The following is a 24,322-nucleotide window of genomic DNA, read 5'->3' on the forward strand; positions in this document are numbered from 1 at the left end:
CCTACGGGGGGCCACCACTCGTTCACGTTAAATCGGATCTGCGCGACCCACATGCGCGCACGAATGCCCTAATAATGTGAGCGCACAGCCACAACTTGTGGTTGGCGAGATGCTTTGGGCGGAATTCTCCCTTAGCATTTTGCGGCGCGTTTTCTGGCTCGCAAGAAGTTCCGAGCGCGTGAAGGGAATCTTGCTGCTGCAATTGCTCAAGAGGCGGCAGACATCACCTCAGCGAGTCGCCCCTAGGAAAAGGCGGCGGGATGTGCTGCTGCTTCCCCCAGAATGGCGGGAACTTCTCCTCTTGACCCCGGGCGCCAATTCCCCTCATCCTCGCTCGCGTCTGGGGCAGGCGGGAGGCGGTAGCGGCGGCGCGCGAAGCTCTCGGCTTCTCGGGAGCCCAGCCTGCTTAGGGGGTGGGACTCGGGCGGGGCCGGGGATCACTTGCTCCTCCCTGCCGGGCCGGCGGGGGATAGTTTCGGAGCGGGCTCGAGGGCGGCGGCGGCTTGGTCCGGGGGGAGGCTGGAGCGGGGCTCCGTGGAGACCAAGCTCGGGGCGCGGGTCTAACCGAGGCGCAGGCCCGCCGAGTTGCGGACCCGGAGGGAGCTCGCTGGTGGGCGCGGGCCGGGCTGCCTCTCGCAACAGGTCCCTAGGCAAACAAGGGCAGGCCGCTCCGCCTCCCCAGGCCCCAGCCATTGGTCTCCTCCTCGGTCCCCGAGGGGGAGGAAGCGCCACCCGTCGCCTCAATGCGGTTCGGGGCCAAAATGATGCCGGTAAGTGCGCGAGCTTGCAAGAGAAGGGGCGCAGGGGGGGGAGAGACTTTGCTCCGATGGGGCGAGGTCGCTAGATCCCGGGGGGGTCGGGCCGGTGGTGCCTTGGCCTCTGCCTGCGTCCAGAGAGCTGGTCTTTCTCTGGTGCGACGCAGGCGGAGATTGCTGCCGCCGCCACCGCCGCTTCCCGGTCCAACTTCCAATGGAGGAAAAGTTGGGAAGCGCGGCTTAGGATGGGGAATATTAAAAAGTTACACGCGGCGGCGGGATCTTTAGTGCTTCGTCCTTCCCCCCCCCCCCATCCAAACTGGGTATGTGGCGGGGAGGGAGGGAAGGATCTGGCCAGCTGCTCTCGAGGGATCGATCTAAGATGGGGCAGCTCAGTCCGGACTCGGGAGAGACGCGGGAGGATCAGCAAATGGAGCTGCTGTTCCTGCTCCTCGCGGCGAAACGCGTCGAGAAAATGGAGAGCTGCCCTCCCAGTGCCTTCGTGGAGCGGGGGGGAGAGAGAGAGAAAGAAAGAAGCTCATGCGCTACACTTTTTTCTCCCCCTCTGGTCTGCCAAATTTGTGTAACGTTTCCCCTTCCAGAAACCCTGACCAGTTTCGATTGCTTCCTTATTAGAACGACACAGACTTAACTAATACCCAGTAGTTCCTGCTTCTCCCTGTGGTCAGTTCAAGTCCAAGGAAATGGAGGATTATAAGCACAAGTTGTGCAGGTAAAAGGGCTATTAGGTTAATAGTTCAAAAGCACTACAGACGGTTGGTTGTATGTATGTATGTACCACGTTCGAGGTGTGTTTGGTAGGAAACCCCGATTTATTGAATGGGAGAAAGCAGGAACCAAAAAAAGTCTGCCTATTTAAAGTAGGTTAGTTATTTCTACTCTCCAGTATAACAAGAACTAAGCCACTATTTCAGTCAGAAGCTTCTTCATTCTTTTTGTAGAAATTGTGCATCAATAAAGTCAGATGGTTTATTGATTTCTCAGGTAAATCCCATCATATATTCAAAAATGATACTTTCTCAAGGGTTGCTTATGTTTCTTTTACTGGTTTTATATTTCTTATAAAATAAAATGACTAATTCAAAAAACATTTCAGAATATTGGGAAGATGACAGTCCCTAAGAATCATTTAGGACTACTTTGTGCTTTATGACATTGTATATGAAAAATGCTGTTGGTGGAGAAATACATGAAACCTGAGTATCATGTACTTTGGTAATTGTACGTACATAGATAAGGATACATGCAGGTCCACAATCCATAGGTACAAAGCAAATCACATTTGTAAGATTTTGTGGGTAACACTGAAGTGCTTTCTGCATTAAAAAAAATCTTAATGTGTCATGTGTCTGATGCCTCTTAAAGCACAACTGAGGTAGGAGAAAATAATAGCACTGCATAGCCTTGTGCACAGCTCAAAAAAGCAAGAATTTAGTTGCCATGTGTTGTGTTAGCTGGCCACTTTGAAATTATGTTAGAGCTGTGGAAGTAGGATTGGATATTTCTGCAGCAGATGGAAAGTGCGCACACATATGTATCCCCCATGTTTTCTCTCGGTATTTGTCAAAGAATATATTTTATGTAAACCACTTACAGGTTTTGATGATTAAGCTGTATATAAATCCTGTTAATCATTTCAAAGCAACAATGCTTTGTTTATTTATCAACTGTTCATAGGTAATCACTATTGTTTCATTACACAAGGCATGTGTTAGTTGTAAATATGAAGTTTTCTGTGGGGGAGGGAATTGAATTTTTGTAGCACTCATCTAGGTTTGTTGCTGGGAAGATAAACTTTTCCATTCCTGTCTTGAATATTCTGAGGAAAGTGACACAACTGGTGACCACTGGCTAACTTCTAAGGCCTGCCTCATTTTGAGAATGTTTTGTGTGTGTCGGTGGGTTAAGAGGTAGCTCCTATTGATTTTTAAAACATTGGCAGTTGTAAGTATCAGCAAAGTTATTGCTGACCCTGCAGCATTACCTGAAATTCTGTGGACAAGGGATCACTCCCTTGTCATTCCTTCTAGAGTCTAGACCCTATTTTAATAATCTGGCAAAGTCCTTGTTCCTTGAAGATCACTGGGTTGCTTTCAATATCCCATGTGCAGTGTCAGGAAGATTTTTTTTTCCAAATTGCTGCAATTAACTAACATAGCAATTGGGAAAAATCATGGAACTTGCCTAGGAGCACCTTTACTAACTAACCTCTTATTTCTAATAGAACTTGTCCCCAGTAATTTAATATATTAGCCTATATAAACACTCTCCTGTTCACACAACCAGAATAAATGAAGACAGGTGCAAGTGTAGATTTTCCCATTTTCAGTTATTGGCCTAGTTCACATGTTATGCAAGCCAGCGTTAATAGTTTATCATGAATGAAGAAATGATTCCTTCTTTGCTTCTCTTGTAGCAGGAATAACAAACCACAAATCCTGGCTTACATTTGAATTAGAGATTCCTTTGTTTCACTAACATATTGATCAGTAAGCCAATAAGAAACCTTGACATCCCATTTTGGTCTGTTTAGAGCAAAACAAACCATGAACCCTGGTTCAGACGGTAACACTAAGCCAGGAATCATGATTTGTTGCTCCTGCTCGCTGTAGGGGAAGAACAAAGTGGGTGACATCTACATGTTCATAATAAGCCAGCTACAGTGACTTGCAAATGCTGCAAATGTTATTTATAGAGTAACAGTTCTAATCCCTTTTACTAATTGGTGAGAATGGAGGTAAAGAGGTAATGACAAGAAGTATGTTACTTCTTAGGTATCATTGGAGGGATCTCCAGACATATAATATTTTGCTTTTGTTTTGTTCTTACTGTGATTTCTTTTTTGTTAGTTGGTACAGTTCCCATAAGTGTAGTGACTATAACTGCTTTGGTGGCCCGATGAGGTTTCCCTCAACCCGTTGCATTTATATCGTTATGAGTTTGTGGGTGCCAGACCATTGCAATCCCTGGACCCAACAAGTGTCATAATTTAATTAAGGCTTGAGAAGTGCTAGACACTTCTAATCCCTGGACCAACAAGTGTTAAAAGCTAATTAAACCAGCCTAAGCTATGTTGAGGTGATTGCTCGGGGTGATAGGCCATAAAGAGAACAGAGGATCAGAGGACTCTGTGCCAGATGGCAAAGGGCTGGGGTTGCTCCCCCAGCAAATGAAGCCAGAGTTTAGAGTAGAGAGTTAGATGTGAGCTAGAAGAAGAAGATGATGATTTTGGATTTGATATCCTGCCTTTCACTCCCCTTAAGGAGTCTCAAAGAACACTGTGAGGTGAGTGAGGCTGAGAGACTTCAGAGAGAAGTGTGACTAGCCCAAGGTCACCCAGCAGCTGCCTGTGGAGGAGCGGGGAAGTGAACCTGGTTCACCAGATTACGAGTCCATCGCCCTTAACCACAACACCACGCTGGCTAGGAGATAGAGTGAGCAAACAGCAGCCAGAGCCTGATGCCTGATGTTTGTCTGAATCCAAGGCTGATCCTGTTGGGAGAAGCAAGACCCTTTTGGGTTGTTAATGCTGGGAACCCTAGGTAAAGCGCTTGGAACCCCTGGAATCTTGCACTGCTCAGCAATTTGGGATGGTGTGCAACAATATTTATATCCCAGTTTTCCTCCCAGCAGCTCAGAGAGGTTTGTGTGGTTTTCGTCCTCTTGAGGTAGATTCCCGAGAGAGAGTTCCTGGCTCTGGTCATTGTGACTAAGCAGAGATTTGGTCTTGGTTTGCATGGGGAAAACCACACTGGTTTTCTTTTATACAGTTTTGTTGATTTCCAGTATATGACAACAGTTATAAAAAATAAAATCATAACAAAATGTACCCCCCTTCTTCATCCAGGATGGATCAGTCTAGTTAAGTTTTCCAAAGTCCAGTCTATGATTTGGGTGGTTGTCATTCTTCAGGGTGATCAGTAAAGTATTTTATAAAAGGATGCCATATTTCAACAAAATCGTCTACATCATTTGCATTATTCAATGCATGTAATCTCTTTGCTATTTTTTCTGATATATAAATTCACCATACATTCTGTTTCTAATGAGAAACGCACAGGTGTCCCAATCCTTTCCAATTTTGCCCCGTGATCGGAATGCTGTTACTAAAAGCAAAGTAATTAGTTATTTATTACAAAGGTTTGGATTGTCCTTATTTAAAAATGGTTAACAATCCCAAACTTGGGGTATATTCCACATGTTGACCTGTAACATAGCTTGTTTCTGTAAAAAGCCTCTGCCAGAAGGGTTTTATATGCTCACACACCCACCACATGTGAAATGTTGTACCTATACCATTGCAGTCTTTTCAGCACAAGTGGTGAGATGATTTTATTAATATAGCTACACTTCAGAAATTGCTTTTTTCATAGAAATTGATGTTCATATATTTTCACTGATCCTTTTAAATGATTATTATCCCCTTGCTACTTCTTGGTAAGGAAACGTAGTTAATCTGTTATAGTTATCTCTGCATCCTTCTGTTTTGTAGAGGGCAAGGCTGATACTGTGTGGTCAGCAAAGGACAGGCAGTAGAAATCAAACAGCCCTGCTCCAAGAAGTGATAACTCACCGTTCCATATGCTTTAGATATGTGGGAGTGTGACTGCTGCATAGAAGTAGTGAGGGGCTAAAATGCTTTTTTAGAAGCATAGCATCTAGTTGCATAATAAGTTTTCCTTTATCTATTTTTATGTAATCACTCACGTTACATTTAAGTATAGGCAGATGATAGCATTGACGCGTACAATTGCAATATCTGCAGGCAAGTGTATATTTAAAGGGAGCTGCATGTTACAAAGTCATAGGCATATAGGGCACATGGGAAGCTGCCCTACAGACCTTTGGTCCAACTAGCTTACTGTTGTCTACATGGAGTGACAGCAGCTCTTATCTATGGCACGCTTATCAAACCTGGGTTTCTCTGAGCCGTACTGGAGGTGATGGGGATCGAACCCTCAAAGTGGATGCTCTACCTCTGAACTATGGCCCTTCTCCATGTGCTGTGGCGGCACATGGTTTTTTAAAAAAGGACATGTGGCCACTTCAAATGCTAATTGGATACCATGCACACTTGGCTCTTCCCCTTTGGGCCACACTGCATCGCAAGCAGAAAACCATAATTTTGACTTCTTGTATCATAAACAAATCATGAGCCCAGGTTTGAATGACAGCCCAAAGTTTATTGTTTGCTGTTCACAGTGTGACCAGGAGGGGCAGTGGAGTCCGTTGTGGACTTCTCAACATGTACCAGCATGCTCATGTTCACCTTAAACTAATAAGATAAGGAGGTAGTAAATCACTCCAGCTGGAGTCGAAGTCGGTGAAAACTAAAGCTAAAACATCAGAGGGCAGCGAGGGGCTGCTGCTCCCTCGACAGATTGAGCAGTAAAACAATAAAACAATAAACTAAAAGCAAAGAGAAGCGAGGAGGTGGTAAAACAGCTGGTAAGACGTTAAAACTGAGAGTTTAAAACCAAGAAGTGGCTAAAAACTACTTAAAAACTACTTAAAAACTTAACTAAAAGCAGAAGACTCTGACTAGGCTGCTGTCTCCGTCGCCATCTTGGTTCCCTCGTTTGGATATGTAGTTTGGATGCCACCACAGAAAAGGCCCTCTTTCTGGAAGCCTCCAGTTTGACCTCGGAAGGCAAAGGCACCTCCACCTTAAACTACAGTAAACATAAGCTATATTTTTAACTTAGGGGTAGGAAACCATTTTTTTATGGTGGGTCAGATCAAAAAGTGGTCAAGGTTGCACACCAATCAGTCATCTGATTCTATGATATCAGGTGTATCAAATCACACCTGAAAACAGAGTACCTTTGGTGATAGCTTTAAACAGGGTCACATGTAAGGCAGGACTGCAAAGGAACAATTGGGACTGCATGGCCTCAGGTTTTTCCTTTCCAGCTGCAGTTTGCATATCATGCTATTTAATTTTGGTGCCAAATGCATTCCCTGCTTCTTTCAGCAGGGACTTGATCTGCTCAGGTACTCTCATTGTTCTTTTAGTGTCAGCTGCAGAGAGTAGGGGTGAGAGGGAAAGCTCAGTTGGATGTTTGGACTTCTGTGTAATGGTTGATGCAAGACATTGTTTGTTACTACTTTCTGCAGACTGGATTATTGATAATCTGCCCACATGTCAAATTTGGGCCAGTTGCTTGGGGGAGATAATATGTTGGTCTTTTGGCCAGATTCAGTTCCCTACTCTTTCTTGTGTTTGAAATTTGAAATAAATGGGATTTGCTTCTAAGTAAATGGCCACCCAAGGGCGCTTTTATTTGTTTTTTGAATGGTGGACCCCTGACCCAACATGGTGCTTGAAAAATGGCTATTTAAATTGTGGGGAATCTAAAGCTGTGTTTTGTATACTCAAAACTAATAATAAAAAAATAACCCTACTGGGCTAGCACAAGCCTTTGCCTGTGTCTAGAATAGCTCTTTGGGGATCCTGCCAGTATATTTACAATTTAAGTGCCAAAATCTTATTTATGGTCATAGTAGCAGATGGGAAACCTAGGAGGAACAGAACTGTTTTGACATCAATGCTGGCAGCAGAGCATAGATTTGGTCCCCATATTGTAGTGCAAAAATATTTTTATGCTGTCATAAATTTAATAAATGATAATAATAAAATTGGCTATATATATGTGTGAATATATGAGAGAGGAAGCAATTAGATTCTGGATTACATCCTAAATGCACATTTTTCTGTTGTATAAATCCAAAACTGCTGAAATTGTGAAGGTGGTGGATCATAGGGTATGTTGCTTCTCAGCATGCTGGGGAAACTGGAAAATAAGTGTACAATACAATCCTATGCAGGTATAGGATTGCAGCCTTATGTATGAACGGTTTCTTCCTCCACCTGTTTCTTTTCTCCTTTTTGAGGCATCATTGTGTAATATTTCATAGGATTCTGATGGCTTCTGAGTACTGCATTTGTATCACTAGATACAGGTTTCCTGTACTGTGTTAATGCACTGTATGTGTAAGGTTGCTAGCTAAGTAGCTATCTAGCATCTAATTTCATATTGTTCTTTTTTGCTGTGTAGGTGCAGAACTAAATGCTACTGTTGTCTTGAATCTGTGCTTTAAGGCATGAGTTCTGGAGCTGTCAGCTTTTCATTGAGTCAAAGTGTCTGTTGTGTTGAACACACTTCGGTTTTTAATAAATTGCTCTTAGTTTTGGTTTTTTGGTTTCCTGCTTACTCTAGAGCATTCCCCTATCTACTTGCCTGTCTTGAGAAGTCTGCTTGGGAGTGGGTGACCTTAAAAATAAATAAATTTGTAGTATGTTCTTGTAGAAAGATCAGGTGATATTAATGTTGCCTCTAGGTCAGTATGGGCCTACTGACCAGATGGTGGATTATAGGGTTCTTTGGTCTAGTCTAGTGTAACAGGGCTCGTATGTTCTTAATGCCACTTGCTTCAGAATTTTTATGTTGAGTATTCTAGGAAAGGCATGACCTTGAAGTGTTTTAAAAGCTGTGAATGGACACTATTTTCTGATTGAAAAATAGCAGGAAATAGATTTGCAGATTCTTTTAATTGGGTACCTTAAACTGAGTAGATGCCAAATTCAGAAGCAGGCTTTATAGGTACAGGTTTCCTCTCCTCCTTTCTGAATAAGGCCACAACATGGATATATATACAAAAGGCAATACAATACAAAGGCATTGCAATAGTGGATATTTCATTTTCATTCCTTTTCTGAATGACCTTTAGCATGGAAGTTTCCGCATTAAGTTTAATTAAGTACATTTAATTGATGTTTTTTATTGAGCTAGCTATCATTTGTTTGCCCCTCTGAGCTTCTTTGGGAGGAAGGTTGGGTTATAAGTTAAATTAATAATTTTTAAAAATGCCAATATTTTATTTAAAAAAATGTAAATCACCTTTGAGCAGACCTTCCAGTGTGTCAGACAAAATAACCATAAAAAATTAAATTAAAATCCCAGATAACAGTAAGGTGGCAGATAAAAGCAACCTTAAAAACAGCATTTAAAGCACAATAGCTTTCCTGGCAAGTGATTGCCAGCACAGTACAGACTCTCATCAGTAGAGCTGAATTCTCCCCCCCCTCCACCTCTAATGTGCAGCACTCATGGAGCCTCATTTTTACATGGGTACATGCTATTCAAGTGACTGCTATTATGTTGTTTTGTCTTTGAAATTGCTACTGCAGAGTGTGGAATTTGCAGCAGGGTATAACCGTGTAGTTATGATACCCCATGGGTTCACAATTCTTTATTTAAATTTCCTACCTGGCAATGATCAAGAAGGATTGCATATATAAACAGGCCCGTGATGTTAGAAAGGTAGTGTAGCTTCTGTGTTGGTCATAACACCTGTTGTGCTGTTGTTGGTTCTGCTTAAATGTTTGAGTAGAGAGGGATTCCTTTAAAACAATAGTACAGATCAATGCTGTGTGGTTTGGAAAAGATTTGTTCTGGTTTCTCTCTACAAAGATAACTTTTTTGTTTCTCATCTCTTGGGATGCAGCTCAGTTTCTACAATTGAAAATGTGTGCTATGTTTAGGAATAAAAGTATGAGCATGCTTTCTTGTCTTCAGTGCAAATCTCTGTTTACAGACCTGCTCCTGGAAATAAATAAGTGGATGCAGGGTTACTAGTGTCAGGAAGTCTGTGGCAAGGTGAGCATCAAATTAGGGGAGTTTCCATTTCTTCAGTATCCTTTTCTTGCGAATCTCAGGTGGCACCACCCTTTTCATCATCAAGCAACAGAGAAGTCTGTAAGAATTGTAGCTGGGATGGAATGTCATCTAGTATGTAAGGTCTAGTTCAGCTATCATGTGAAAACTCCTGCTCTACATGGAAGTATATTTGCTGTGTGATCAACACATCATGTGGAGGTTTGGCATGCCACAAGCACCTAGGAAGAATGGAGGCTTCATGTAATGAACCCCACTTACTTATGCTTACAGACATCATGGCTTCTGCACTGAGTGCCTCCATCTGAAAGTGTAATTTGGTACTACTAACATTGGAACCAGCCCTTGGTTGAAGAATGTTGAAGTTCCTTTTTATAACATTGTACGCATGTTTACTTCCAACAATTGAGTTTTTCATACAATAGCATCCCTCAGAGCCTCTCTCTGAATACAATTTTGCTGGAGTCCAGCCACCCACTGGCTTCACATAACAGCATTTCTAACTCTGATGGGAGCGGCACCACAGTGGAACTATAGGATTTATTTTTAAGCAGAGGTGCAGCACAAAGCTTGCTTGTGCTTCTGACGTAAGTAATGAGAAACTAAACAATGGAAGCTTAAGGTGTTGTTGTATTCACAACTCTATTTTGCAGAGATGTCATTTTGATAGGGTTAAACTTTAACAAGTTGTGCAAACCTAACATAGTAGAGGGGACATTCTTATTTCCTTCGGTATGTTGGTGCATTAGCAAAGCTACATCTTTATTGCAAAAATGGTGCTTTTGCTGACTTCATTCTGTTTGAAAACAGTATTGATTTTTGAATGCTGACAGGGTGCATTTTTGACAGCATATCAAATATAGAGGTGAGTATGGTGTCTGCTCTGAATACAATCAAAAGGACTGAATCTTTTGTGAAGTTGGTTTGTGTTTGTGTGCATGCATGTGTGTGAGAGATGTGGGTCTATGAAATGAGGCATAAACAATACAGTCCAAATTTTGGTGACCAGTCTAATTAAATCTATCAAGTTCTAGGAAATGTGACTTCCTATGATACGGATAATGTTGTCCCTGAAAAGGCAAAACAGGGATAGCCAGCATTGTGCCCTTCAGATATTATTAACCTTCAACACCCATCATTGCTTACCTTGCTGGATGGGGCTGAATTGGTTTAGGAGCCCATCAAAATATCTGGAGAGCACCACATTGACTGAAGTATGAAGTTCTGGAGAGAAATTAAATAGTAAGTAAAGAAACTTGGCTACTGCAAGGTGATTGAATGGGTGCTGGGTGCCAAACTCTAGACATTCCTGGATGAATTGGTATTTGGACTCAGTTTAGTTGGCTTCTGATCCAGTTTTAGAACCAAAACAACTTTGGTGGACAACCTGTGCTGGGTGGAGTGAGAATGTGACCCAGTTGGTTCTCATGCATATATCAAAGGTTTTTTATACCACTTACTGCGATATCCAGTTGGACAGACTCTCTGAAGTTGAGGGTTCTCTCCAGTCAAAACTCCTCCTGATGTTTCAGAAGATGGTACTGGGCAGCTATTAGTTGGCACCATGTATTAATGTGCTTGGGTCTGTCTTGAATATTGTTTAACATATCAGGTTTCTCCAACCTAGTGTCCTTCTGACATTTTGGATTGTAAATTCCATTACTGACTAATGGCCGTATTGGCCATTTCTGGCTAGAGCTAATCCAACCACATCTGGAGGGCACCAGCTTGGGGAATGCTGTACCATATTACCCTCTAGGGGAGATCTTTTGGAGTAAGGCTCTTTCTCCTTTTCATAAAATCCAGATGAGGGAAAAGATGTTCTGAATAGATGTCTAGAGTAAGTAGTTGGTTGGATGCGGACCAAAAAACAAACTCAGTTCAGCTAAGATAGAGGCACTGTTTGTCGGAATCAAGCCTATAGTCAGAGGAATTGGCCACTCTCCAGGTGCCCGGCTTGAGTTCCTTGTTGATCTCCCCCGTCAGCGGCTCCCGGCAAGACAAGGCGAGATCTCTTATCCGTGATCCTTCTCAAACGTGAGAAGAACACAGCCACTCCTCCCCTCTTCCCTGCCATCCCCAGGGAGGGGAAAGAGACAGACAGAAAAGTCTTTACATGCCTTTATTTCTGTCTTTCCAGCAGTGCAGAGAAAACGTGCACTCTCTTAACACCAACAGCAGAGAGAGAAACAACTCCTCCCATGTACTTCCAGTACAGGGTCATGTGACACTCTGAGCTAACATCCGGTGCTCAGTGCACATAATAGACTGCCCCTTGTTCCCACGGTACAGTCCTAAAACATCAACATCCTGTTTGGCTTTCCAGCCATCTGGAGCACTCAGCTGCAGCATTGCTCCTTTTTCGTAACACTGTTGCCTGGTGATACCTGGCCAGGATATAGGGTTTGGACGGTGTTGCAAAAGCCCTAAAGTAATGCTGGCTAATCTGTGGCCCTCTGGATGTTGTTGGACTACAACTTGCATCAGCCTTAGCTAGCGTGGCGAGTGCTCAGGGATGATGCAAGTTGTTACCAGCAACATCAAGGGTTAATTTCAGGTAAGTATTTCCCAGCTGACAGCTTTTGAGAGCCTGCATGAAATAGCAGAAAGAACTTGCAGGTGAGGTGACTTTCACATTGCTTTAGCAACTTCGTTAGCAGGGATAGGTTTTCTAAGTAGAAAAGATTTCTCAGGAAATTTTCTGTCTTGGAAGTTGTGAGTGTGAGGTGTGACCACATTTTCCTGTTTTGTGGTCTCACTTTAAAAAACCGTATGAACACATTTCTGCGGAGATGAGGTTTATGGTTTGTGACTCAATATATGGGAACTGATGATTATTCATAAGTGGGGCTGATTGTGAGCGTCTTAACATGGCAAAAATGAAAATGCTCATAGGCCTTAGTTTTTCTCTCAATTTCCCATTCTTAAAAGACAAAGTTTCTCAAAGCATTTTGGGTGCATGTGTTGTTCTTCTGGATTTCAGAATTATTTCTTACTGTCAGAGAGAAACTTGACACCTTTCATAATGCAAGCGATGGAGATCATGATGCCTCAGGGTTGTAAAAGGTCAAGCGTTTTAGGTTCTCTTATGGGACAAATAAAGAGGAAAACACTCCCGTCTTATTCAGTCCCAGAATAATGCTGCATTTCCTACTGTACTCCACCTACTTTGCATCACAACTTCCTTTCTCATATTTGTGGCTAAATGCCAGAGCTGCACAAACTGAATATTATTTGCAGTAACTCACAAGGCAGGAACATGTGCTGACCACCACCGATAGATATAGGTAAATCTACTTTTCTCTTACTGTTGAGTCTTGCCCTAGTGCAGTGAGCAGTTTATCTATGAAATAATACAAGATAGCAATGTATTAAATGGGTGAAATAATTTTTAGTAGGTTGGTTTTAGTGTTACTGGGTCTTTAAGCACAGAGAAATTCAGGCATGCTAACACTGAACAGTTGAATACTTGAGTAATTGGCCTTGAAAGGTGTGTGATTGCATTTTTGCTTGAATTGCAGCAGAGTTAGCCCCCCCCCCCAGTTCTTCTGGTTTCATTTGAAAGCAGCATTTATATATTAGTATGGAATGCTATGTATTAGACTAAAAATGTTCCGTTGTACAGACTGCCTTTTGTCATTCAGAAACTTGTAGTCAAAGAAAGAAACATTTTAGTTGTTGATTTCTTTGTGGTCTGCCTGTGAAGATGTTACACCTCTGCTTTCTGAGATCTGGTAAACCGTTGAAATGAACAATACTTGGAAACTAGAGTTTTAAATGGGTTTCTGGTTTGGGAAAAACTCCAGCACTGTTTTGCCGTTGAAGTGCGTCTATATAATTTTTGTAACAGCTTAATTGCTAGGTTTTTATTGTTTCCTCCTACTCAGCTTAAAATAACTTCTGTTCTCGTTGGAAAATATGAATTAAGAAGCCCTTTATGGCTTCTAAAAAATGGTTATTGCCTATGTCATTCTTTCTAGAATGCAGGTGTGCAGTTATGCTGTATGGAGAAGAGCAGCTGTATAGAATTGAATATTGATAGACATAAACTACATTAGACTGGCTTTATGTGATGCTAGCTCTTTTTGCGTAGATACCGTAATCTTTACAGGGCCTTTAAAAACACTGCAGTTAAAAAACAGTTATTGGTGGCTTAAACATATGTATCAGAAGTGTAGTTTTGTACCACTGGAGTTCAGATTAATGAAAGATATATATACCATTTTGTTAGAGCTTTGAGTACAGCAGCTTCATGAAAGGTCACCTATACAGATGCTGTTTTTTGCATAGGAAACAGGCATGTAAATGTCTCTTGTGCTACCTTATGTATACTCCATCCTTGACATGTTATGAACTTGAGAAGTAAGCCTTGTGGATATTTTTTTTGTCCTATTTGTGAAGGGGATGGTACCCTTTAGAAATGTCCTTTGTGGTGCATTCCCTGAACTAACATTCTTCAATTCCAAGCCTTTAAAAAAAACAACGTACAGCTGTGTCACTGCAAAAGGAAAACAGGTTCTCAGTTTTGAAGGTAATACTTTCTATGCACTCTTTGTTTAAGGCGTAAGGTGAAAGAAGCGTTTTCATCTTCCATCTGCATTTATGTATTTTTTAAATCCACGTTAAGCCCTTCTTTGCCTGACCATAGCACATTAAAGTCTTTTTGTTTTTGTTCTCATTTAGAAGAAATGGGATAAGACAGGTCTGTCCTCCTTTCCTGCATAGTTTGGAGTTAACTTGACGTTTTTGTGAGTTGTAGATCTTCAAGCCGGAAACAAGGTGACTCAAATGGTTTTGAAAACTTGATATAAATAAGCATATAGATCAAATTCTAAGTGATTAACATAATTGAATAAGATAGAAGACTTGAAGATTGCCCGTATTGTGCGTGTGTGTCGCTGACTAAAAGGGGAGTCTACACATGAGTGTTGTTGAACAAGGTTGGGGAGACCCGAGTTCAAATCCCTACTTGGTGACTTTGGCTCAGTCACCAACTCTCAACCCAACCCACCACACCAGACTGCTTGTGAGGATGGAGAGAACCCATTATGCCTCCAGAGCTCCTTGGAGGAAGGATGAAATAAAATCTGCAATGGCTAACAACGAACATGTTTGTGATTAACAGGGTGAATACAGTTTCCTTCTTACCATTTTGTATTCATATTCCTGACATGAGGAGCTACAGCTAATCTGTTTCTTTTGAACATCCAGAAAATTGTAGAAAGGATTTTGAAATTAAGTTGATTTTTTTTTAGGGCCTAGCAGTACTTAGAAATAAAAATATGGCACACAGAATTGTAAAAGGTGACAATTTTTTTTAAAAAGTACTCATCATATGTGAGAAGGTTAAACATTACTTTCTACCATAAAGATTTGTGTAGTAAAGCTATATTTACAATAAGCAAGCTGGCAACAGTGTTGGGGAACCTGGCATTTCAAAGAACCCTTAGCATAGCTTTAGCACTGAATAGTTCAAAGAAGAAATACATTTAATGCAGGTTGTCTCTCATTATAACTTAACGCTTCAAATCCCCACTCGTTTTTCCTGTTTCACCTTCATCTTCCAGCTGCAGGGTGTGTTGGAGCTCTGCCCTACAGCGAGTAATATGATGTAGAGATGTTCAAGGTATATAATTGGCATGTGAGCAGGCAGGTGTTTGATGAAGGAAGGTGCAGAAAAGTTTTTGAATTACAATTGGGTAACAGATTATGTGAGAACAAGAGAACTTGCATCTATGCAGTTACACAGGAATGATATCCCATCCACATACTAATTTTCAAAGATACAAACTCATTCTCCTCCCTCCCCCCACAAAAAAGCCCCCCAGTTGTTTCCCTTTCTGACACTGGTAGGTTCTCTGTTCAGCAAGAATCATCAGCCTCCTTCGATGTATTGGAAGGAACCTACATCTCCAATGGTTAGCCGATTTTTCTTTTCTAGAATCATGGTCAACTAGTAATGCATCTCTTAGTGAATTTTATCAGTACTTTCTAATACAATTTTAGCATCTTTATATGCTTTTATGGCACACAGTTTCACATACTGAAAACGTGATTGTATATGAAAAATGACAAGGTGTGTTGAGTCAAAGTTTGTTTTTGGCGATGTAACGTGAAGGAGGATTTTGTGCCTTCTGTTTGAAGTGTCTGCAACTAAGAACTCTAGATCTAGATAGCAGCAATGATGTGGTATGCTGGTTAAAATTATATATTGTATATCTGTATCAAGATATATTAGGAATTTGGATGCTCGTAACTACTATGAGCTCAGAGCTACTAGTATAACATCAGCTGAATTGTGAACTCCCTTGATGGCCTTAAGCTAATCTTGAGCTCCTTCCACGCCATCTGCTATATAGGGTGACAATACTGCCTCACCTTACAGAGCTGTTGAAAGTATTATTAAGATATGGGAAACATTTTGATGTCTTAAGAAAAAGTGGTGCGTAAATATAAAGTTATTGCTTTAAAAAGTGTTATGAGAGATGAGGTCTTGTTTTGATTTAGCAGCTCAGTTCAGACAACATGCTAAAGAAGAAGAAGAAGAGTTTGGATTTGATATCCCGCCTTTCACTCCCTTTAAGGAGTCTCAAAGCGGCTAACATTCTCCTTTCCCTTCCTCCCCCACAACAAACACTCTGTGAGGTGAGTGGGGCTGAGAGACTTCAAAGAAGTGTGACTAGCCCAAGGTCACCCAGCAGCTGCATGTGGAGGAGTGGAGACGCGAACCTGGTTCCCCAGATTACGTGTCTATCGCTCTTAACCACTACACCACACTGGTGTTCAACCTTGGATTGAACTTGTAAATATTTTAACAAACACCTGTGGTTTAGAGCTGTGTGTCTGGTCGTCGCTCCATTCAGTGAGCTGATCTTTGGAGGCAGAACAATGGCCACCATGCCTATAGTTTGTCAACTCACACATCATGTCAAGCCATATGTAGCACACAGGTGGTTTCTAATTCCTGTATGCTACCCAGTCACAAGCCGTGGTTTCATGTGATGTCTAACCAAACCTGAATGTTAACAAGTTTTAAAAGTTATTTTTAAATGACAGGGAAATGCGTGTTCTCATGTACCTAATCTGCGTAACTCAGTGTGCTGTCACATAATTTGAAGCGTGTGTGTGTGTGTTGGAATCAAGCGTCTGGCTTAGAACTCTGGCTTTGATTTTATATCTCTTAAACATTTTTGCTGATAGACCTATAAATGAAATATTAATTAGTGGGATGATAGTAACTCCTGTTGAAGATATTTTGCTGCTAGAAACCTTAAGTTTGGCAGCTATTGCAGATATCAAAGTTCAAGGTAGCTCCAGGAAGCAAATAAACGGATTAATTATTTAGTCATCAGTTAGATCATTGTTGCCTGCAATTTGCCTAGCCTAAACTACGGCTGAAAGCACCTTTAGTGAATATTGGACATACCATTTAACCTGAAGAAGCGGCCAGCTGCAGAGTTAATGAATTTATTCAGGGATCACTTTGCCATTTCTTAAAACAGAGCTAGGGTAAGACCTACCACAACTTAACCTTCAATGCCTAAATTAAGAGAATAGATTTCAGAGTTAATCTAATGACCACTACTTAAATTGCTATGTAGTATATAAAAATGACTTAGAAAATGAATTATTTTGAAACAAAGTGAAGAAGGTTATGACATTATTTTAAGATTCATGGTTACAGATTTCGGGCAGAGGTGGGGCTAGATAACATGGGCTCTTTCAACACATAATATTCTGTGCTTCCAGAGTGACTTTCTAATTAACATGGATTTTGTTCCTTTTGTAAGCTTGTTAATTTTGGAGTGATAATGGGCCATGTGATGGTGAAATCCAGATGCTTAGCACCCCTTTAGGGGATTGCAAACAGTTTTGTATATAGCACTAGGTGGTTGGGGATTCATATAGCAAGATACCACCTGTTTAAATGTATTACTTTAAATAGCAACAAGTTTTTATCTGGTTATTTGAACTTAATCTCTGGAGTTGTGTGATGTTGCTTTTGGCTGAGTTGGGTCATACAAATAATATATATATTTATAAATTAAGCAAGTATGTTCTAGGAAATGGCTCTGTGCCTTATCCAAAGCTGCATTCATCTGAGTTGTAAGGATTTTTTTTTTCAGGAGTTGGCGCCTTTCAAGCTGTTTGTACTTTTACATACAAGAGCATGATCCTTTATGCTGTATTTTGTTTTTAATATTCGGTTGGGAGCCGCCCAGAGTGGCTGGGGAAACCCAGCCAGAAGGGCTGTGTGTGTGTGTGTGTACACAGTGGTACCTTGGGTTACATATGCTTCAGGTTACATACACTTCAGGTTACAGCCTCCGCTAACCCAGAAATAGTACCTCGGGTTAAGAACTTTGCTTCAGGAGGAGAACCAAAATCGTGCTCCGGCGGCGCGGCAGCAGTAGGAGGCCCCATTAGCTAAAGTGGTGCTTCAGGTTAAGAACAGTTTCAGGTTAAGTACGGACCTCCGGAACGAATTAAGTACTTAACCCGAGGTACTACTGTGTGTGTATGTGTGTGTGTGTGTGTGTACACACACACACACACACACACACACACACACACACACACACACAGTGGTGCCTCGCAAGACGAAATTAATTCGTTCCGCGAGTCTCTTCATCTTGCGAAGCACGGTCCGTCGCAACTGCGCCTCTTCAAGCGGCTTTGGGAAAAAAGCGAAAAAAATCGCAAGACGTTTTTGTCTTGCGAAGCAAGCCCATAGGGAAAATCGTCTTGCGAAGCGACGCAAAAACGGAAAAACCCTTTCGTCTTGCGCGTTTTCCGTTTTGCGAGGCATTCGTCTTGCGGGGCACCACTGTATATATTTGGTTGAAGCATGCAAACCACCCCAGACTTCTCCTTTTGTCTGGATAATTCTACAGTGGTACCTCGGGTTACAGATGCTTCAGGTTACAGACGCTTCGGGTTACAGACTCCGCTAACCCAGAAATAGTACCTCGGGTTAAGAACTTTGCTTCAGGATGAGAACAGAAATCGTGCGACGGTGGTGCAGTGGCAGCGGGAGGCCCCGTTACCTAAAGTGGTACCTCAGGTTAAGAACAGTTTCAGGTTAAGAACGGACCTCTAGAATGAATTAAGTTCTTAACCTGAGGTACCACTGTATGTCTTTATCCTCTGTAGCCAATTGCTATACAGTGTTGCTTTATATAGAGAAATAATTGAAGCAGTATATTTGGGCCCCATTCCAGTCAGGTTGTCACATAGAAGAAAACTAAAGAGCTAACATTGAGGTTTCTGCTTCTAGAAACTTCCATCAGTGAGAACCAGAGATAAAATACATTTAGGATTTATGGGACTCTGATCTGCTCTCTTCCAGATGTTTCTTACTGTGTACCTCAGTAACAACGAGCAACACTTCACTGAGGTGCCAATCACCCCAGAAACGACCTGCAGAGATGTAGTGGATTTGTGTAAAGAGCCTGGTGAGACTGAATGCCACCTGGCTGAAGTGTGGTGCGGCTCAGGTAAGCGAAACGTGCCAATTGTAACCTGCCAGGCATCTAGATAAGTGTCTCTCTAGTTTCTTTTAACACCAGGATTAACTGAACTTTTAATTAAGGGATCACATGAGTTCATATAATGATTTGCATTGTGCCGCTTTGTTTTTAATATTAGTTGCTTTCATGCTACTGTAAAATGAAAAGCAGACTATTACAGTGGCAGCAGCAAACATTTGTCCTCAGATCAGTTGCTCCTCTCCCAGCTGGTCTTGGACTGAAATTACAGACTTTTGTTTCACAGTCTATAAGAGGTCTTTGGCTTGTGCCAAAAGGCTTAGCCTCTGTCAAGGCATGCCCTTACATGGTACCCAGAGTAGTGAGAAAGAAAACCTCTCTGAGGATCCACAAGTGGAAACGGCCTCCAATGCAGCCTCCACCTCCCCATAGGGCTGATCAACACTTTTTTTTTGTCCACCTGTATGCTTTCTTGATATTTTATAGCTTAACAAAGCTAATATAGTAGGAGGGCCAGAGGTGCAGTGCTTTGGCAAAGCTGGTGACCTGTGAGTTCTTCACACAAGACACAAAAGTGGGTTCCCCCACATCTTTAAGGTAAATGTAAAATCTGTCTTGGCTAGAATGTATATTGACTTTGAAATTGGCTCTTTTAATTGGCACAAGAGAGGCTCAGATGTGCATTGGGCATTCCACTCTGTGCCAGGGGTGGGAAACATCTTCTGGCCAGTGGGCCGTATGCTGACCTTGCGAACCACTTCGGCAGATGGGTGAGGCTGCCAGCCTGTCAGTTACTTGATGTCATTATGGTGATGGTTGGCAACTTCAAAAGATGTTTGCTGTCAGCGCCAATTAGCACTAAAAGCAACCCTTTTTGAAGGTGTGATTGGAGTTGACAGATGATTGGAGCTGACATCTTGCCTTCCAAAAAGCCTGCTATGCCCAACTGTAGGTATGAATGGATTCAAGGAACAATCTGGAGGGCTCTCCTGCAGCTGCCTCCTTCCTTGGCTTCAAATACAACATCAGGTCAGGTGGGCATAGTTTGGTGGAAATGGCCTCACCTGACAAATGAGGATCCATGGCAGGCGTGATTTGCCTACGGGCTGGAGGTTCCCCATGGCTTGCTCTGTAGGTTCTGTAAAACTAGGCTCTGCTTTTCCCACAAAATTACTGTGAATAAACAAACGATATGAAGAATTATTATGCAAGCATTTATCTAGCAAAATGCTTTTAAAAAATCTCAGAAGAGAATTGGGGATTTTCACTTCAAAAGTGGGCACTTAAATTCTGGACATGGCCCCTGAAATTAATGTGGAATACCACATTTATTCATGGGTGAAGGAACAGCAACAATTTTGGAATTGCTATAGGAGAAGAAGCTTCATGCTGAAGCTAAGCATGATAGATAAAGTGAAGTTAAAATGTTGTCCCCCCTCCACCCATGTATTGAAATTTTTGAAACCAATCCTAATTATATGTACGACAATGATGATTCACAAAGCTACTGAAATCATGGAAGCCTCTTGTGTAAGCTTGGTGGGTATGTACCACCTGGTATTCTTTGTATCAAGTTGTAGGCTACTACCCAGCTCTTCTCACTTTTCCTACCTAGTATCTTTAGACAATGGTTCTTTGTCACGTTGAGCAGTGATGGCTGTTTGAAAAGATTGGCATTGGTCTTAACTATGTTGTGTTGACATGCTTTACCTAGGTCAACTTGCCACAAGGGTGCAACAGAACAGGTTGTGACATTAGTACAGCAGTTATTCTGCATTGTCCAAAACACTGATTCCCTGATACCGTTACTCATCAGATTAGTTTTTTAATGGTTTCCTGGCTTTGCCTGACCCATAAGATTGCACCCTGATTATATGTCTGAATCCTCAGATTTTCTGTTCTATTCACTTTATATGATTTTATATTGCTGTTTTAGATTGCGTATTATTATTATTGACCTGTTTGCCACCCTGGACTTCTTCAGGAAGAAAGGCATGACATAAATTCAACTAATAGTGAGCTTGCTTTTTAGATTGTACATTAGAGATTTTACCCCTGCTATGTTTAATACAATGTATGTGGAAATATGTTGCAGATGTTTGAAGTATTCAGCTGTAAATGCACACTGAACACACGTGTAGGTTTGCCAATATACTTATAAATTCTAGAAACAAATTTTGTATCATACAACCTTATTGATAAGAGCAAACTCGAGACTTTCTCCAATGCTGATTATATTTAATTGGATTGAGGATGATGTGTCTGTGGAACAAAAGCCTTTAGTCAAAATTTTGCTGATTGCAGCTAGAGTAGTGTAGGTCTGAAAATGGAAGGGCTCTCAATCCCCATATAGATGGGACTGGCTATTGAAATCTTCAATTAGCAGAAAATGATGAATTAGCTAATTGGTTTATTAGAGGTAGTTTCCACAGTACAAAATTTTCTGAGAGGTGACTGTTTTGTGAAATACTGTAGAGTAATATGAATTTTGGAAGTATTATATTTGAAAGAAATTGAGTTATGTAGCTTTGTATTTATGAATAAATGAGCTTAAAAAATTAAGAGGTTTTTTTTAAAAAAATTAAAGCAGCAGGACTCTCAGCTCTTTGATAAGCCTGTCCTTTTATATTGACTGCTGGTTTCATGGTGAAGCTGGTCTACTTGTTGTTGACAGTTTATTGCCTGTAAATGGGGCTGTCCATCAGTGTGTCAGCCAGCCAGCCATGCTACATGATACCTTATTCCTCCAAATCTTCCCCCTACAGTCAGTATTCTGTGTCCACGGAGCACACTTGGTTCTCATTGGGTTATATTTGTGTTTCTTCCTAGCATTTTTTCCCTTAAAATTGTACTTTTGCAAACTTTGGGGTTTCCCCAAGCCTGCTGGTACCTCTTCCTTCTATGTGAATGGTGTTTGGCTGTATAAGTAGCAGGATTCACAGAAATAGTGGAAGTGATTATACATTAGGAACATTTATTTATAAAAATACTTATTGTAATATCGTTAAAAATATCAAGGTAGTGAACAACAATATATATAAAAATGCAGTACACTGCTTTGAGATGATAGAGAGATAGATAGCTATAGATATAAACACCAGAATGAGTCAATGTATTGAGAATCCTAGCAAAAAAAAAGGCATTTCCTTAACTTCTAGTTAATTTTTACTAGAATATTGTCTAAAACTACTATAAACAAATCGGCTTAGCCTCATCCAGACCCTGCTTATTCTAAATGATAGCGATACTTTCCTTTGTGATTTACAAGATGAGCTGTTTAGCTGTCTAGACAAATAACCACGGTAGCTGCTTTTTCTGTAACAGTGACCTACTTGCTTATACTGTAAAACTAATCAGCTTTGACAGTAACCCCAGAAAATTTCCTTCTTAGGTTGCTTCAACATGGCTGCAGTTTTTTTCCTCCTTAAAGAAAACCTTTTTGGGTTTTTTTAAATTAAGCTAAGAACCTGTTGGACATCATAAAAATCCTACACATCTTGTAGGAAAGTTTATAATGAGAACCACAGTTGAACTGCTAGAATATAAAAAGGCTTACATGCGGGGGTAGGGTGTGGTGTCCTAATGTCATTAATCATTTGTACACTTCCATCTTTATCCTTGAATGAAGACAAACATTATTGTCTCACTAAACCAGCAATTGCCTATCATTATGACCAGTTTTTATCGTAATCTATTCTGTGTTCATTACCTTTTGTTCTTACGTCTTGTCCCTATAGAGCATTCAGTAAAATTGGAAGCTTGCTGTTATTAGGCATTTGGGTGCTACCATGATAAAAGTATAGGTTTTTTGTTTTGCCTTTAATTCAGATTGAATATGGTGGGAAGAATTTTTTTTTTTAAAGTTTCAACCAGGGCTGTCAGCAGGGCATTATTTCCTAAATAAGTGTTGTGTTTCTTTTCATCTAAAAAGTTCCTCCCTTCTAAAATAACAATTAAAAATACTTCCTTTTTAAATTTATGTAACTAATTAGAGCTGTACAGTTGTACCTTGGTTGACAAACGACTTGTGACTTGGAACGTTTTGGCTTCAGAACGCCGCAAACCTGGAAGTGATTGTTCTGGTTTGCGAATGTTCTTTGGAACCCGAATGTCCGTCACGGCTTCTGATTGGCTGCAGGAGGTTCCTGTAGCCAATCAGAAGCCACGCCTTGGTTTACAAACATTTTGGAAGTCAAATGGACTTCCGGAACGGATTCCCTTTGACTTCTGAGGTACGACTGTATTAGGATTGTGTGACAGACATGTTATCAAAAATATATTGACTGGATCCTAGTGAACTAGTTCTACAGCTCATGGTCAACTTGGCAGCTTAAACCAGAGTTAAACAAAGCCAAAGTTTCCTTCCGTACCAGACGAAGCAACATGTAATGTGTACAAAGCTTAATGAATTGACCCATGGTACCATCCATTAGATTTACTCAAACCTGTCCCCTGAACTGGGACAAGGCATATTCCTGTCACTGTTGCATGCTCCATTAGGGCTCCATCCAGTAGGATTCAGTTGCATAGGGGGATAGGAAGTTGCCTTATGCAGAGTGTGACCATTAATCTATCTAACTCTGTATTGTCTACACTGACTGGCAGTTGCTCTCCAGGATTTCTGACACAATTCCTTCCCAGCCCTACCTGGAGATGCTTGAGATTGAACCTTGGACCTTCTGCACGCAAAGCTGGTGTTCTGTTCTTTCCTGCACTGTAATGGGTAACGAGGAATTTCTAAACTGGAAATGCTAAGCTTCTGTTTAGAGTTCAGCAATGAGAAATGGGAGCCTTGTGCAACATGTTTGCAGTGTTTACTTGCACCCTACTTTCAGCCTGAAACTGGACTCCAAGGCAGCAGTGTTCAAGAAAGATTTGAACTGAAAAGGCTGTTTCTATAAGTTAAAGGTCAAATTGGGGGAAAGAAATCAGTGAACAGCTCTCCATAAGCTGGACCTTTTTCTCTCCAAACACTTTCTGTTACCTGAAGTTCATTGCTAAATGAGTGCATAGAAAGCATAGCAGAGGCATATTCTGTTAAGAGTGTTTTGCTTAATCCTTTAAGTCCACTCCAGCTTTGTGTCTGTGACATGAACATTTTTAAGCAAGATGCACTGAGTTGATAAGTGTACACAAATAGCTAAGCTACATGAAAAAATAACACCCCGAGAATTCATGAGGATGAGATATTAAAACAGAATATAGTGGTACCTCTAGTTACGAACTTAATTCATTCCGGGGTCTGTTCTTAACCTGAAATTGTTCTTAACTAGAGGCATGCTTGCTGCTGCTGTGCCGCCGGCACATGATTTCCGTTCTCATCCTGGGGCAAAGTTCTCAACTCGAGGTAACTCTTCTAGGTTAGCGGAGTTTGTAACCT

The 24,322-nt window shown here is 41.3% G+C and overlaps 1 protein-coding gene across 3 annotated transcripts in view; it reads left to right on the forward strand.

Annotated features, from left to right (window-relative positions):
* TP53BP2 (tumor protein p53 binding protein 2) overlaps nt 1-24,322 on the forward strand; it is a 61,101-nt gene that overhangs the window by 11,738 nt on the left and 25,041 nt on the right. The window contains exons 1-2 of one of the 3 annotated variants that reach the window (XM_083604906.1): nt 26-770; nt 18,804-18,951. In XM_083604906.1, the coding sequence (XP_083461032.1) occupies nt 744-770; nt 18,804-18,951 (175 nt within the window). In that variant the 5' untranslated portion in view covers nt 26-743. Of the gene's footprint in view, nt 1-25; nt 771-12,689; nt 12,742-18,803; nt 18,952-24,322 lie in introns of those variants that run through there. The other 2 variants (XM_083604907.1, XM_083604905.1) reach the window with 2 other exon arrangements.

The sequence above is a fragment of the Podarcis filfolensis genome (assembly GCF_964270895.1).
Source record: "Podarcis filfolensis genome assembly, chromosome: 3".
Taxonomy (NCBI): domain Eukaryota; kingdom Metazoa; phylum Chordata; class Lepidosauria; order Squamata; family Lacertidae; genus Podarcis; species Podarcis filfolensis.